This window comes from Etheostoma cragini, chromosome 8 (assembly GCF_013103735.1).
Source record: "Etheostoma cragini isolate CJK2018 chromosome 8, CSU_Ecrag_1.0, whole genome shotgun sequence".
Classification (NCBI taxonomy): Eukaryota; Metazoa; Chordata; class Actinopteri; order Perciformes; family Percidae; genus Etheostoma; species Etheostoma cragini.
In genome coordinates, this window is record NC_048414.1 from 15,507,629 (window position 1) to 15,522,182 (window position 14,554).

Genomic DNA, 14,554 nt, shown 5'->3' on the forward strand with positions numbered 1-14,554 from the left:
ATTGAAGACTCAAGACAGCCATAACATTGTGATTTTCTACAAGTGTATGTACACTTTTGACCACAACTGTATGTAGGCTATAGACAGTGTAGATGTTATGAGGTCATACAACAGCATGTGTGACATGCTATGACAAGTCCAAACATCTGCCATGAGAAAGGTAGGGTAACACTCAAAAACACACAGACTATGTGTGTGAATGAAAATGGTGTCTCTATGGCAATAACTCGACATAGATTCTCAGATTTAAAGCTTGTAATAACAGAAGTAGGCTATCTCTCAAGTGAAATAACCAAAAATGTTCTTAATTTGGCAGACAAATTGCATTCATTTAGGACCCCATCACTTTTTCGAGGCTGGTTTTTAGAACATACAATATGTTATAATAGTTTAAATAGTTACTGCAGTAGAAATTCAAAATACTGGATCGAGTCGTCCACCCGCCCCTCCTACCCGCACTCGAAGTTCACGGAGGTTGCCAGTCTGAGACCACAGCATCCACAACAATGTTGCTAGAAGTTTCTCTCACTTAGCCAGACATTAGCCTGCTCCACAGCCCAGCGGAGTAGCTTCGGATAGATGCTGGTGATATTCAGTCACAAAAGCCCGTGCTCACGCGAAGCTCGGTACTCAACTGACAGGCACACTTTTTGGGCTTAGAATCATGGTAGAAACCACTAAAAACACAACAACCTCGCTGTCCTATCCACCCAACGGGAAGACACACTTCCTATGTTTAGAATTATGGTAGGAACTGCTAATAACACAACAAACTCGGTGTCCTCTCCACTCAACGGAAAGACTACGGCGAGAACCGCTAAACATGATATATTACCTTGCCGTATATACTGTCAATTTAAAGGAACACACTTCATTGGCTAAGAATTATGGCAACAATCGCTAAACACACTTCCGACCCTAATCTCGTACAATTAATTTGTACAAAGTAGTACTGAAGGGAAATGAAAATTGAGCCTAAGTACATAGGAGGGCAGAGCCAGGCTAGCTTAACAGGCTACACGTTGTAAACAGCCATGGCCCACTTGCCTCTGGTAACATTAGCGTTAGCTAGCAGTTAGCAGGGTTAGCATGGCGGCATTATCCAAGACCAGTTGGGATCACTTGCTGTGTCTCAATTTTTTTCTGTGTAACCAACTCAGGAACTTACGCTATATAATTCAATGTGAGTACACTAATTTTGAAATGGGATTAAATGCCCGTCCTTTGTAGCCGTGATAAATTACCCTGAAGCTACCTGTTCAGGAGAAATTAGCCAACTCTACGTCCTTTTGGACTCTAAACTGTCTGAGCTGGGTGTTTGTTAGATTGAGATCAACAAAACACCTGTATGCTTACATGGGTTGCTTCTTGCTGGGGTGTACAGATCCTCAAATAAGGTTACATGTATGGCAAGTGTTCCACATATTTGTCCTAAATATCCCTGATGGGAGCAAGCTGTCATTTACAAGGTAAGCAACTCTTGTCTCTTGAATGTGAAAGCAGATAACTCTTGAGGATGACACGTAAAAGTCCCATGTGACATGGTAGCATGCAATTTACAGTGGGATAACTCAGCATCCCATAAGCTGTAGTCTCATCACAAGATCTTTACACCCAAGCTAGAAGCAACTGCCCCCCCAACACACCTGGATGTTTTGTCAGTTCCCATCGAGCAAGACCCTTCCATGTTGGGGTGATTTTCTATGTTGGTGCTCTGCCTTGGTTTTGTAATAAGGGATTGATGACCATTAAATGTCAGTTATTCTTAATTCAAATAACTCTTTTTGAGCATCTGGGTCATTTAGACCCTCATCTTCATTATGTGTAATCTTGTTCAAATAGTTACCTTTTTCCTAACCTAAATCTATACGGGTCAATTTTGACAAGTCTGTACTACTCCATTCATGACTTTGGTCAGTACAAGGCAGGATTAACTGGGAGACTTCTTCTAAACGAGGGCACACTTGTGGAATACCTGCAGAAAAGGGACATGTAAGTAGTTCTTTTGTAGACCATGGTGAACTAGTGGGTTTTGTAACAGTGTTTTGCCATTGAGAACGAGCTAGCATGCTAGCACTAGCATGTGCTATGGTTAGCCACCGCATCTCGGCTAGTTACGTAGAAAGCCGTGCAGATTTTGAACAGCTTACCCGGAGACTGAAAGCAGAGGACATTCAGAAACCTAAATGTCACTTAAAACAGCATGGATAGTTTTTTCTAAGTTTATATGCGAGACACAAAATAACACCCAAAATCCAAGAAAAAGCAATGTTTTTCATAATATGGGCACTTTAAGCAGTTTAAATATTTAGGCATTGCTAAAACCAGATTGTTAAGTATAACTATTATGTTGCTCTGAACATTATGAAACATATGGAAAGATGGATGGGTCTCCCCATGTCTATTCAAGCCCGTATATCTCTCTGGTTAAAATGAATGTTTTACCCGGGATTAATTTTGTGATCTCTCTGCTACCTCTTTCCCCTCCTTCTGATTATTGGCATACGTTAGAATCAGCAGTATCTACATTTTTCTGGAAAAGAAAACAACCTGCAAATTAAGATGTCTACTCTACAGAGAAGGAAAGAAGATGGTTGCTTCTCGGTTCCCAACTTTAAACATTATTTTTAGTCCTTTGTGTCAGGGTTAGGCCCCTCCTCACCTGGTTTGGCCCCGAAATGTGTTGTATTATTACATTTTAAAGCAATGTAAACAGCAGTGCAACCAAAGAATTCAGTTTGGGTCATTGCCTTTAAAGTACACCCGTTATTAATATCTAGCTTTTGTTTTTAATTAAATATGAGCTTTACAGAGGAAAATACTGGCAGTATTGGAGTCAGCAGGAAAAGCGTAAAACCTGTGATGAATAAAATTTAATTTTGTCCTGACATTTTTCAATATTTTAAAAACTTTATTATCCAATAGTGGGCTTAATATTATTTTATGCTGCAGGAGTTTGGTGTTTTAGTGATGCCCCTGACAGTAATTCTGTCCAGAGTTGAGCCGTGAGGTGCTTTCTTGGGGTGCATAAATATACTAGCCTGGATGCCAGCCAAACTTAGCCCCGTCCACAACATTTGAGGACTAGAATCTTAGTATGACGACATCAGGCTATAAATATACTGCAAAGCAGGCTAATAAACGGAACGCGGGACTGGAGTCATGTCTTGTAAAAGAGAAACCTGAAATGTCTTGTACAGTTGGCCGAGGACATCGACCAAAAATATCTTTTAATTAAAAAAGAAATAATATGAGCATCACTTAATATTTGGGGATTTCTTTCCACCTCATACTTCTTATTCTTGTAATACTGTGTGGCAGCTATAAAAGTCAGAAGATAGAAAATGGTCCAGAAGTACTGCAAGCATATGAATTTGCTTTTTCTTAGTCTTGAAGACATTCCAACTTTCATCCAAGAAGCCTCATCTGTTTTCCTGACAGGTGGAGTCCCTAAGCACTTAAACCTCTTTGGTGGGGTGACAGAAGTTTTCAAAGTCAAACGGCTATCATGATAGTCTTGAGTCTAATGAATTAAACTTGCTGTGAAACATCCTGGGAGGGATTGTCAAGACGGCCCCCTCTATGAAGGAATGATTGTCTGTATGTTCTGTTTCCTGTTTTATTTTGTAATCTGTTTATTTTTTTCCCTTGTCATGTCTTGTTTACTTCCGGCCTTGTGTTTTCCCGCTGTCACTCCCCAATGTGAGTCAAGTGCACATTTGAGTTGCACATGCTCAAATTTAAACGGTTTACGGCATAACGTGTCATACGGAAATTTGTGAAATCAATGAAATAATAAACTTTTCTCATTATAAACAACAACAGAAGATGGGAATCAGGTATCAGTGATTGTTTGATTTCTATTGTTAGCTCAAAACGCCATTCAACTGACAGCCTTTGTTGTGTTTGATTGCTTGTACTTGTTGTAACTTGTAGCCAGCAGCGAACAAACTTGGCTAAGTAGGTTCATTTTTACTGTATTGACATTACAGAAGTCTCTCGTTAGCATCTTGTGTGCTACTTGTCGCAAAGTGATGCATGCGCATCTCACATCTTCACTCGTCGCAAAATGATGCATGAGTGACTCTAATCTGCACTTGACTCACATCGGTGAGTGACACCCACCTTTTGTGATTGTCTGCCCCACCCTGATTTGTTTCACCTATTGTTGATTTCTCGTCTCACCTGTCTCTTGTTACCTTGTATATTTAGTCTCTGTGTTTTTGTTGTCTGTTTTCAGGTCATTGTACTGTGTAGGGTGTTTGTAGAGTCTACCCAGGTGTCTCTATGGTTCCGTTTTTGGTATCCTGTTCTTTTGCTTCATCTACATTCTGGATGAGTTTTTCCTGCTGCATTCAGGACTCATTTAGTTGGTCTGAACTTTGTTACTAAATCCCTAATGCCTAATGACAAGTTTGAGGTAGATGGCCTCCTTTACTCCTTTTTTAACTGACTTCATATGAGGCAAAGAGGTTGATAGAGAAAATACCACCTCTCTCAAAGCATTAGGTTTACCAGTATGCCATAATTTAAATGCTTAAATTATCCTATGATAAGTGTAATGTCCTCCTGCAAGCAGACATTTTCATTCTTTCAATTACTTAGGTCCTCCAGTTAAGTTAAAGTTTGGCTCTCCGGAGTTAAAACGGAGTGCTTGGCTCTCCGTGTGACTCAGCCTTGTGAATGCATTTTATAGAGCACAAATGCTTTGAATATTTGTTTGTGTCTTGCATCTTCTTCATCCATGGGACCAATTACTATTTTGGAACAACTGTTTTATCAGAAGCCATGCCATGCTAGTGATGATTTTTTTTCTTAAAAAAAAGAGCAGGATAAACAGTTACATTCCCTTGAATGAGAATACATTCTGTGCCAGATGGACATAAATTGAAGCCTTTTCGCAACGGCCTGTTTAGAGGCGATCCCAAGTCCACAACAAAACCCAGCCAATCTCTGAAACGCTTGGACAGTCTCTTGTTGGCTGTGCTGTCTGTGGAAGACTAACAAGGGGAGGTTCTAGGTCCTGTGGTGCTCGGCTCCTTTCCAAGGACACCAGATCAACGCCAATTTATTTGTCATATTAATCTTCCCTACCCCTTTTAATTATAATTCATGGAAAAGGGATGTGTTCTGACAAATAGACCCTTATCTGTCTCCAATTCACATAGCTGGGCCACATCTTCAGCTAATGCGTGGCTGTTGTCAATAAAACAAAGGCAAGCAATGGCGCTGCAGTGTCACATGTGCTGTGCAAGAGGGCCTCAAACCCTTGTTTCATTATTAATACTAGATTTCTTCTGGGTACTGCAGACACAGAAAATGTAATTACTTTGTATTGCCCACTAGTTGCCATTTCCTAAAGTGCCATCAGGAAAATAAGAGTCATTAAAGCATGTGCCCAGCCAAGAATGAAAACTAATAAACGCACACAGTGTGAACACACACGTACTCTCTCTCTCTCTCTCTCTCTCTCTCTCTCTCTCTCTCTCTCTCTCTCTCTCTCTCTCTCTCTCAGGACATGGGCAGTGGAAGAGTGGAAGTCGTTTCTCTAGAAGATCCAGATGGGTGATGCATTACAAAGCTGTCAGAGGCCTACTCACTTTCCTCACCATGTAGACACACTAATGCCAAAATGGGATCACTTGCAGTGGCTGTGTCAGGATTTAAATAAACTGCAGAAAAGATGTGACTATTGTTTCCACAAGACTCCCCTGGGATTTATTAAATGCATAATTCCATATTATATTGACCTTGCCCTGTCTTTCAAATCAGACATTCATAAGTCATATTAAAAACTATGCGCTCTAACAATTAATACCGTCAGTTTGCTCAACCACTTTGAGCATACATCACATTGAAAAACAGCCCAAATATGAGGAAACAAAGTAGGTAAGTAGAAAAATTGCTCACAGCCTCCTGCAGCAGTGGAACAACTTATAGCAACACATAAGAAACGGCACAAACTAACATTCCTTCTCCACACAAGAACCTGGTTTATTAGAAATTAACAATCATGTGTGTGGTCTGTTTTATTATTTGTCATTACTATGATTAGTGTGAGAGCTGCTCTCTGTCCATAATATCGACACTTCAGCAGGCCTAACATCTGTAGTGGTACTAGTGCTTTACTGTTTGCTTTCAAACTTGATTCTGTGTGTTATACGGGCAGTCTCTATGTAGTTCAGGCTCTGTTTGTATCTGCATTTTTTTTTTCGTTTTTTTTTCCCCTTTATTAGACAGAGACAGTGGATAGACATGTGAAAGGGGGAGAGAGACAGATGGGGGATGACACGCGGCAAAGGACTCAGCCAACGAGCGCACTTACTCATTGAGCTGCAGGCCACCTGTATCTGCATTTTTTCACCTCTTTTATTCTAACGTTTGTTATAATTTGCTTTTCTAGCTAAGTAAACATTATTAATATGGCTTGTCCCTGTCAAATAAAGAAATAAACTAAACACTCTTCATTCACACCACTTAGACTTTTTCTGATAAATTTGTATAGAGACAAAGTTATGACTCAGCTGTTTCCCCATTCAGCAACTGACTACATTATGACTTAATGTTAAGCGTGGTGATGTCATTATACAGACACCAGTTGTATATACTGTAATTGTGTGTTGTCACAGCAAGAACTGCAACAAAACAACCAGTTTCAATTTTGGTACAAAACAATGGTTTGCTGAACTGAATTATGAATATTAAATAACTTTTATTTTTTTCATGCCACTTCAATGCAGATGATTTTTGTTCTCTCGGAGCCATCTTGTGTGCATGGCAGTGAATTGCAGTGACAGCATCAGAGTGTAGCAGTACCGAAGTACAACAGACAGTGTCCCCCTTGGACCATCCCAGGGTTACATACTTGATGACTTGAGATATGGGCGACACAAAGTAACTACAGGGACATGGTAGAGAGCGAGAGAATAATAATAAAATAAATATGTATTCCAGGCAGCCATCAATGGCTTAACTATGTTTTTATCGAGAAAGGGGGTTTCTTTGCCCTCATGGCAATGCCATCTCTTTTGACTTATTTAGCAGCATCATGCTGGAATACAAGAATCATGTAGTTGATGTGAGCCAATATAAAGAAAATGGTGGTGAAACATGATTCACCTAATATTGCTGGGTTTTGTGGCCTTTTCGTATATGTTATATGTCTTTGTGTATTGCTTTGCTTGCAAGCAGTTTCCAAATGACAGTGGTGCAATAAAGTAGCAGCTTTTAATTACTTTAGGAGACAATTAATTTAACAATCACTTCTTTCAATTTCAAAAATAAATTGCGGTCAGGGACAACGGATGAACTTTTTAGAAAAGATTCTATTGGTCAATTAGCTTTGTCCCCAACAAATAAATGAATAGAAAATAAACAAAAGATATCTAGTTAAAATTCAAACATCCATACTTCCATGAAAATTCACATTACTAATGAGCTTGACTTTAACATGCTCCATAGGCCATGTGCTGACGTACTTTCTGGTTTTTCTAACAATGACGCAACCCCCCAAATTGTGAGATGCTAGAAGAGAGAGATACAAATGAGTTAAAGAGATTTGTTTTCAAATGTTATCGGCTTTATATGGACATACTCTTAATGAAAGATTGGTTATATACGTATGTTGATCTTTTATAGACTGTCCACGCAGTGCCGTTGCTCAACACAGCCACTCCCCTGGATCCCCTGGATCTTATGTGAATGTGTGCAGTGAGCTGGCTCATTGGACCCTCATGGTGAATAGCCAGCAGCCATTCACTCAGCTTACAGAAGCTCATTAGAACTCTATAGACACACAATTGTGAGGCTCACATTAGAAACTTCCTCCTCTGAGGCACAGACACCGCACACAAAGTGCCAGTTTGCTGCTAAGCTAAGCGCATTGTCTTCTTGATTCATAGAGCTTGGCCCTCCATTCACGATATTAAGTTCGAGTGGTGGAATATCAATTGCATGTGCAATGGGCCGGTATCCTTTTAAGAGCTTTAGTGGGGTTAAAAAAGAGAGAAAAGGGATCTCAGCCCGTCTGCAGAGTGCTAGCTTTCAACAGGGCCATTGTGAGGATACTGAATGAAGGGACCCCTGTTTTTTCCCTCCATTTCTAAAAAGAGAAGGACATCAAATACATTCACATGAACTTGCTTCAGGGTGTTTCCAAGACCTACTGTTAAAGAATAGCCTAATTATACCTCCTTCTCCTGGAGAGCTCAATTGGAATCTGGCTAATTACGAAGTGGTGAATCTTAATGATGATACGCTCTTAGCGATGCCTTTTAAAATGTGCACAGTAGTCGTGTGAGACCGGTTCTACCTAGAATGTCTTTGAATACAGAGAACTATATGATTCTAACAGGAATAAATTATGCTTACACTAGTGTTGGTAGTTTTTAGCTGCTCGTCACAACTTTAAAAGTTGCTAAACATTTCTTCGTTGCTGAAATGCTCATTAATGAGAAAACAAAGTGTGGCTGTAAGAATAAACTAAACGAATCTCCTCAATGTTATCACCTAAAACGTACCTTGACATCATTTAGGGTCCTTTTAAAGTGTAAACAAATACAGTCAATAAAAGCATAGAGAGCACTATAGGGTCCCCTACTGTTCTGTGTCTGTCATATAAACAAATGACTCCACCAAACAAAAAGCCCTGGGGGACTGTCACAGCCACTGGTCTATGTGGAGCATGTTACCACACACTCACTACACAAAAGTAGATGCACAGACTTGGTAACACTCATCATGTGACAGAGCGCTATGCCTTCTCCACCAGTCTGAGGAATAAAACCTCAAATTTGATTACAAGCAACCTTTGGCTCCCTGGCCATCACACAATAGGCTGAGCTGTCTGGGCCAATTTCCATGCTCAGCATGAGGTATCTACACGCGCAGACTGGCGCTCCCTGACACCCCCCCCCCCCCCCCCCCCCCCCCCCCCCCCTCCTGCAACACACACACACACACATCCCCGACCAGTGTGGATATGCCTGTTTACTGTGCCTAAACTCTGGGTCTGTCGCCCCTCTTGTTGGATTTCCTATTATGATACTGAGGATCATTAGTTGCAGTGTGAAAGGTTACACAAGCCTCTCATTGGATGTGTTTGTACCATAACATCACGACATGCGCAAGTGTGTGTGTGTTTGTGATTATATTTTTCTTTTAGTTGCAACCCTTAAATACTGAAATACACTGACAACTGGCACTGAGTAAATATTGAGGTGGTTATGTCCACTGTCTGTAGAGATATATTGATCTGTCAATGTTGACCTTGACTGAACCCTTTAAAGGAAATAAATAAACAAGCCTAAAAGTTACGTGAATTCAACATTTAAAGGTTAGAAAGGTTGTCTTTTATCCTTAAATAGATCTTGCCAATGACATGGTTTTCTATATAATATAATACTGGCATGTTATAAAAACAACGCTTCTTTTTAGAGACACAATGTCAAGACTGCAGTCTTAGAGTATCATATGATGCGCAGTTGCAGCCACAGTTTAGTTTCTTAATTTTTACAAAAAAAATTAATTTCTTGACTTTACATTAAAGGTTTAAAAATAACAGTTAAAGTGTGCTATATGGGACTATTCATACACTTACATATTGTGCAATTGCATAACACTGAAACAATAAAACTTGAATGAACAACAATAATTCAGTTATCTTGTAAAGAATTGTAAGGTGGCATTCCTTAAGAAAAAAAGTTCACATATAAAAGTTTTTCCTTTTGTCAGCATTTTGCACTTTGCTTACGTTGGAGGAGAAAATATCACATTACTTTGTCAACCCCTATTTATCCACACTAACATGGCCTGCTTTTAAATCATTTTGCAATCAAGAAAAACCTCACAGAGGAATGTTTCTGGAACGAAACAGAAAAAGCACATTGCCAATGAACTGCTCAGGGTTTGAATAAGGCACAATGGGAGGCTGGAGAAAAGAGAAAACTATTTACTACTGGAGAAGACGGTTTGGTGCATGTTAAACTTTGGCCAGCAGTTCATTGTCTCTAGTGTCTATCACTTAATAGGCTAGTTGACATAATGAATGAGCCAGACCCACCTTCTGCCACTCCAGAAAGGCCCCAGCCTTATCTGAATTGAGAAGCACATTAGAGCCTCTCAGCCAATCACGACACAGCCCTGTAGCTATGTGCAGGCCCAAAAGATGAAGAGCAGAGAACTTTTGTTTTCTTCAGAGTTTAATGAAGTTGGCCTGGTCACTCAAGAAGGGATTATTTGAGAATTTAGTGTCACTGAGCTGTGACTGCTGACGAGGGAACTTAAGTGTTTGGGTCACTGTGTGAACAGGATGGTCTCAATTCAGAGCTGCACCAGGAGGAATATGGCTGGCTCTCCTCCTGCTTTATCGGGCTTCGGGAGCTCTGGGAAGAGTTTTCTTATTGACAATCTGCTGCAGTCACAGACACCTTCAGCCCGTCCAGAAGGGATGGCAGGTGGACACCTGAGACTTGCAGTGTGTGAACATCCGAGGAGAATCTGGGGCTCTGAGCATGGAGCCTACCAAAGACAGGCCCACAGTCCCCAGCAGAGGAAAGATTTAGGAGGGCCGCTTCTGCCACACTCGGGTAAAAAAAACACATTTTGTATGCAAGCAGGCTATAAACAAAACTTAATACATTTAGATTTTGTCTAGGATTTTAAATGTGAAGCTGTGTGACATAATAGCAGCAATGTTGTTTTTCCCCCATACATATTTTATTTCTTCTTTTAAACTTACATTATTGTGAAGGATACAAATTGTTTAAATTCTCAGGTTTCATACATTTTTAGGCTGGAAATAATTTATAGATATATAGTTGACATGCCCTTTTTTTCTCGTATAATTTCGCAAATTTATTTAAGAAAGATTATTTACCAATAAAATGTCTCTACTTTTCTTTTCTGAATGATCCTAGAATATATTTCTGTATATCTCCAAAGTAAAGAAAAACTATTTTTTATAACTTAAATGCTTTGAAATATAACAAAATGTACTGACATTTATTATAAAATATAATTTAGAAAATCAGTAACACATCACTTATGACTTTTGTATTTCATAACAGATCAAATAATTACAGTCCTGATAAGAAATAATGACAGCAAAGAAATATAAGATAAATAAAACATTTAAATTTGATTAACCATAAACCTGTTCAAACTTTACAATTTTTTTTTTTTTAATTTGTATTTATGGCATGTGTCCCTTAATAGAGCCCAATTATTATTTAAGCAAATAATTTTCAAACTGAATAAGTTAATAGTTTCTTTTTCTAAGTGTGGTTTTCAAAAAAAGTGTAGCTGTTGAAACATCTAAATGGAAATGCATTTGTATGCATCACCTAAAGCTTAGCCCTGCTGTTAAACTGTAGATAACAAAAATGAGACAAGGTAGGACTCCAAATGCCGTTAAAAGTGAGTGATGAGCCAGATATAGCACCTTGTAGATAATACCTGTCTCACCTAGTTAACACATCATATCTGACTTTTCCTATCTCTCTTTGCAGGTGTACTGAGTGGTGTTTTCCTGCGGAGCCCGCATTATCTGCTGGCATGCTGCGGTGGGTCCAGCCCCCCTCCTGTCTTCAACAGTGAGTGTTTTATGACTCATCAGCAATGCCTGAGCTGCCTTCTAAGCATTAGCAGCAGGGTCTCCCATGCTTTCCACGGCTAATTACTGATGCAATGCCAAAGAGCTAATTCTACGCTCAACTCAGCACGGTTCTATTCATAACCATTCACGGCTGTTTAGGATGGTGAAGAGGGGTGGGTTGCAAGGCTTTTAAGAGTCCTTGGGGCCCCCTATTTTGTACTTGCAAATGCACACTTCTACTAACGCAAATATGCAGAGCTAATAAACATCTTGTCTTCTGTCATATTAAGATTATAATTACCAGGAGTGAATTCTTACTGCTGAATGAGGCAGATTGTTTCAGAATGTTTAGGGCACTCTCTCAGCATATTAATAAGTAGTGAATCGCTACAGATTCAACTTTCATTTTAGGCTGCATGGAATTTAAAAACATCCAGAAAATCTGTAATTGCAGATTTCTTTGGAACGGCGCTTGAAATTTTTCAAACAGCTGTCTTATGTTTGCACAGAGCAATTGGAACTTATTAGTTTATCCAACCTATGATGCCTGTCAAATGTTGTGGAAAACAGCACAACTCAGGAAGCCTTCATCCCACAGGTCCCTGGAGTCCTCTTAGTAGGTTGACACTTTCCCACAGTGCCCAGCAACACAACAATGCCCAGTCTGGCCGTGACCAATTGGCACTTTCACTCCACCATCCACACGCGACCTCACTGCAATTTTTCACTGCAGCAATGAACTCCGCTAAGCACAAAAAACGTACCCATTTCTCTACAGAAGAGGGTTGGACCAGGAACATCCCCCAGCCATTGTGTTGCTAAAGAGCTTGGTCCGCCAACCCCCCTCTTTTCTCCTGTCCTTCAACTCTCATTTCTGCCTATTGGAGACTTCTTGACTAGGACATAAAGCATTCAATGAAAGTGACTTTTATAGACTTATTCGAGCTCATCTTCACATACAAACTGGCTTCATACCTGCAAGTGAAAAGATTTAGTGTTGGGCCACTGAGCCATCTAGTAATGGCATTTCCATTGAACGGCTTTATTGTTGATGTCCCATAGGGCTCTATAGTTGGCCCACTAGGGTAGACACACACGTTGCCCAGGGATGACCTGGTAATCAGCTATTTAAGTGAAAGCCATTGAGTCCCAATAGAGAAGTGAAAAGCATGTCCAAACCTGTTATGTGCTTCCTAGAGGTGGTCTATGTGCAGATTTGTCGTACAGATTAAAAAGGCAACATTGAATAGATCGGATAAATTGTTCCACTTGACTTTTGTTGTGGGTGCACCTGTGAGTGAAGTAGCGTGGGATTGCTCCTCACAGTTCACTAAATCCCTTTTTTCTCAGTTGAAGTGGCTTTCTATTCTCTTTAGTCACCCTCAGTTTGTTAAATTGAACGAATAGAAAAAGAGAAATTAAAAGTGAGTGATAATGTGAGTGTGACAAAAACAGGCATGCTCTTGGTTGAAAAGATAGGAAATGTTGTTTAGTTGGTAAAGTGTGCAAATTGCTTGCTGACAGAATCAAAATTGTCTATATTATAAAACACTTGTGAAAATTATCCATAGCCATCTTGGTCCATAATGTGCGATTTCATCTCAATTTACACACATCTGTATTTTCAGGCTGCTACGTGTACCTCGTTTAACATGAATTTTATTTTTCCTATTCCGCAACCCACCAATGACAGCTTCTAATCAATGACCCTTATCTCACTGATGTTGACATATAGTTGCTTGGGTCAACACAATGACATTATTATATGTTTTTGTTTTTTTTGTTTTAGAGGGAGCAAATATTCGAATGTGGTCTACAGATATAAGTCCTAAAACCCGCAGAGGGATCCTTAGGAGGGCTGTTTTCTCTGAAGAACAACGGAAGGAGCTGGAGAGAACTTTTCGAAGACAGAAATACATCAGCAAGACAGACCGGAACAAACTTGCAGCGGATCTCAGTCTCAAGGAGTCACAGGTAACGAATAATAATAATATAATAATATAATAATTTTGCCTGATTAATCTCTAAAAAAAAAACTAAACAGAAAACCACATCTGTGGACATCCTTAGCCATATTTAATTATACCGCTCAGATGTAAGAGGGGGTGAAAAACTAATTGGACTACATAAATTAAACTAAATGCCTCTCCATTCTCTTAATGCTTTAGGTAAAGATTTGGTTCCAGAACCGTCGAATGAAGTGGAGGAACTGTAAGGAAAAGGAGGTTCATAACACTCGCTCCCCAATGGATGAGCTCATGGCACGAGGTCTCGCTCAGGAAGAGGAAGAACCATCACAGAATCACTCTGTCCAAAAAACAGAGAGATCACCACCACAAAGGGGTGTCAGGGACACATGAAAGGCTGGAATAAGTGGAAAGTAAACCAATGACTTTCTCAAATCCACAAAACCTGTAATAAGGCTACAGTACTGGGAGGATGTTAAAATATATGAATGGAATTCACTGTCTTTGAAGACTAAAACCAATAATATTAACTTTCCAATGCATGTAACTGTCTTGTTGTATCAAATTGCGTTAGGTTTAACTGCTGGGTCAATTATCTCATATCGTTTCACTGGCTTCAGTAAGCAATGTATTGGTCATTACAATGACAAGTCTTTCCAGAAAATATTCCCACTCTTTGATTGCCAGTGCAATTGGTTACATGCACAAATGATTCACTTGATTTATTACATTTAAATATCATGTTTTGATCAGCTTTACAGTAATGTTCAACTCATAATCCAAACGTTAAGTCAAATTTCACTTGATATATTTTGTAAAAAGAATTTCATGATCATGAAGACAGAGATGAATTGTAAATAAATTAATTTCCATATTACTTATTCTTAGTGTGTTGGGCTCTCTGGAGCAAACCATTTCGATGTCAAAACTACCATCTACCATTGCTATAAAAATATAGAGCAATAATTTTCTCCCCACTATGAAGAAGATGACC

The 14,554-nt window shown here is 39.5% G+C and overlaps 1 protein-coding gene across 1 annotated transcript; it reads left to right on the top strand.

The window, feature by feature from the left end:
- Positions 1-10,182: 10,182 nt before the first annotated feature.
- On the top strand, positions 10,183-14,370 carry dbx2 (developing brain homeobox 2). The gene is made up of 4 exons (XM_034879760.1): positions 10,183-10,586; positions 11,508-11,591; positions 13,383-13,567; positions 13,762-14,370. Exons 1-4 carry the CDS (start codon positions 10,310-10,312, stop codon positions 13,951-13,953), a joined length of 738 nt encoding a protein of 245 aa, XP_034735651.1. The 5' UTR covers positions 10,183-10,309; the 3' UTR covers positions 13,954-14,370.
- Positions 14,371-14,554: the final 184 nt, after the last annotated feature.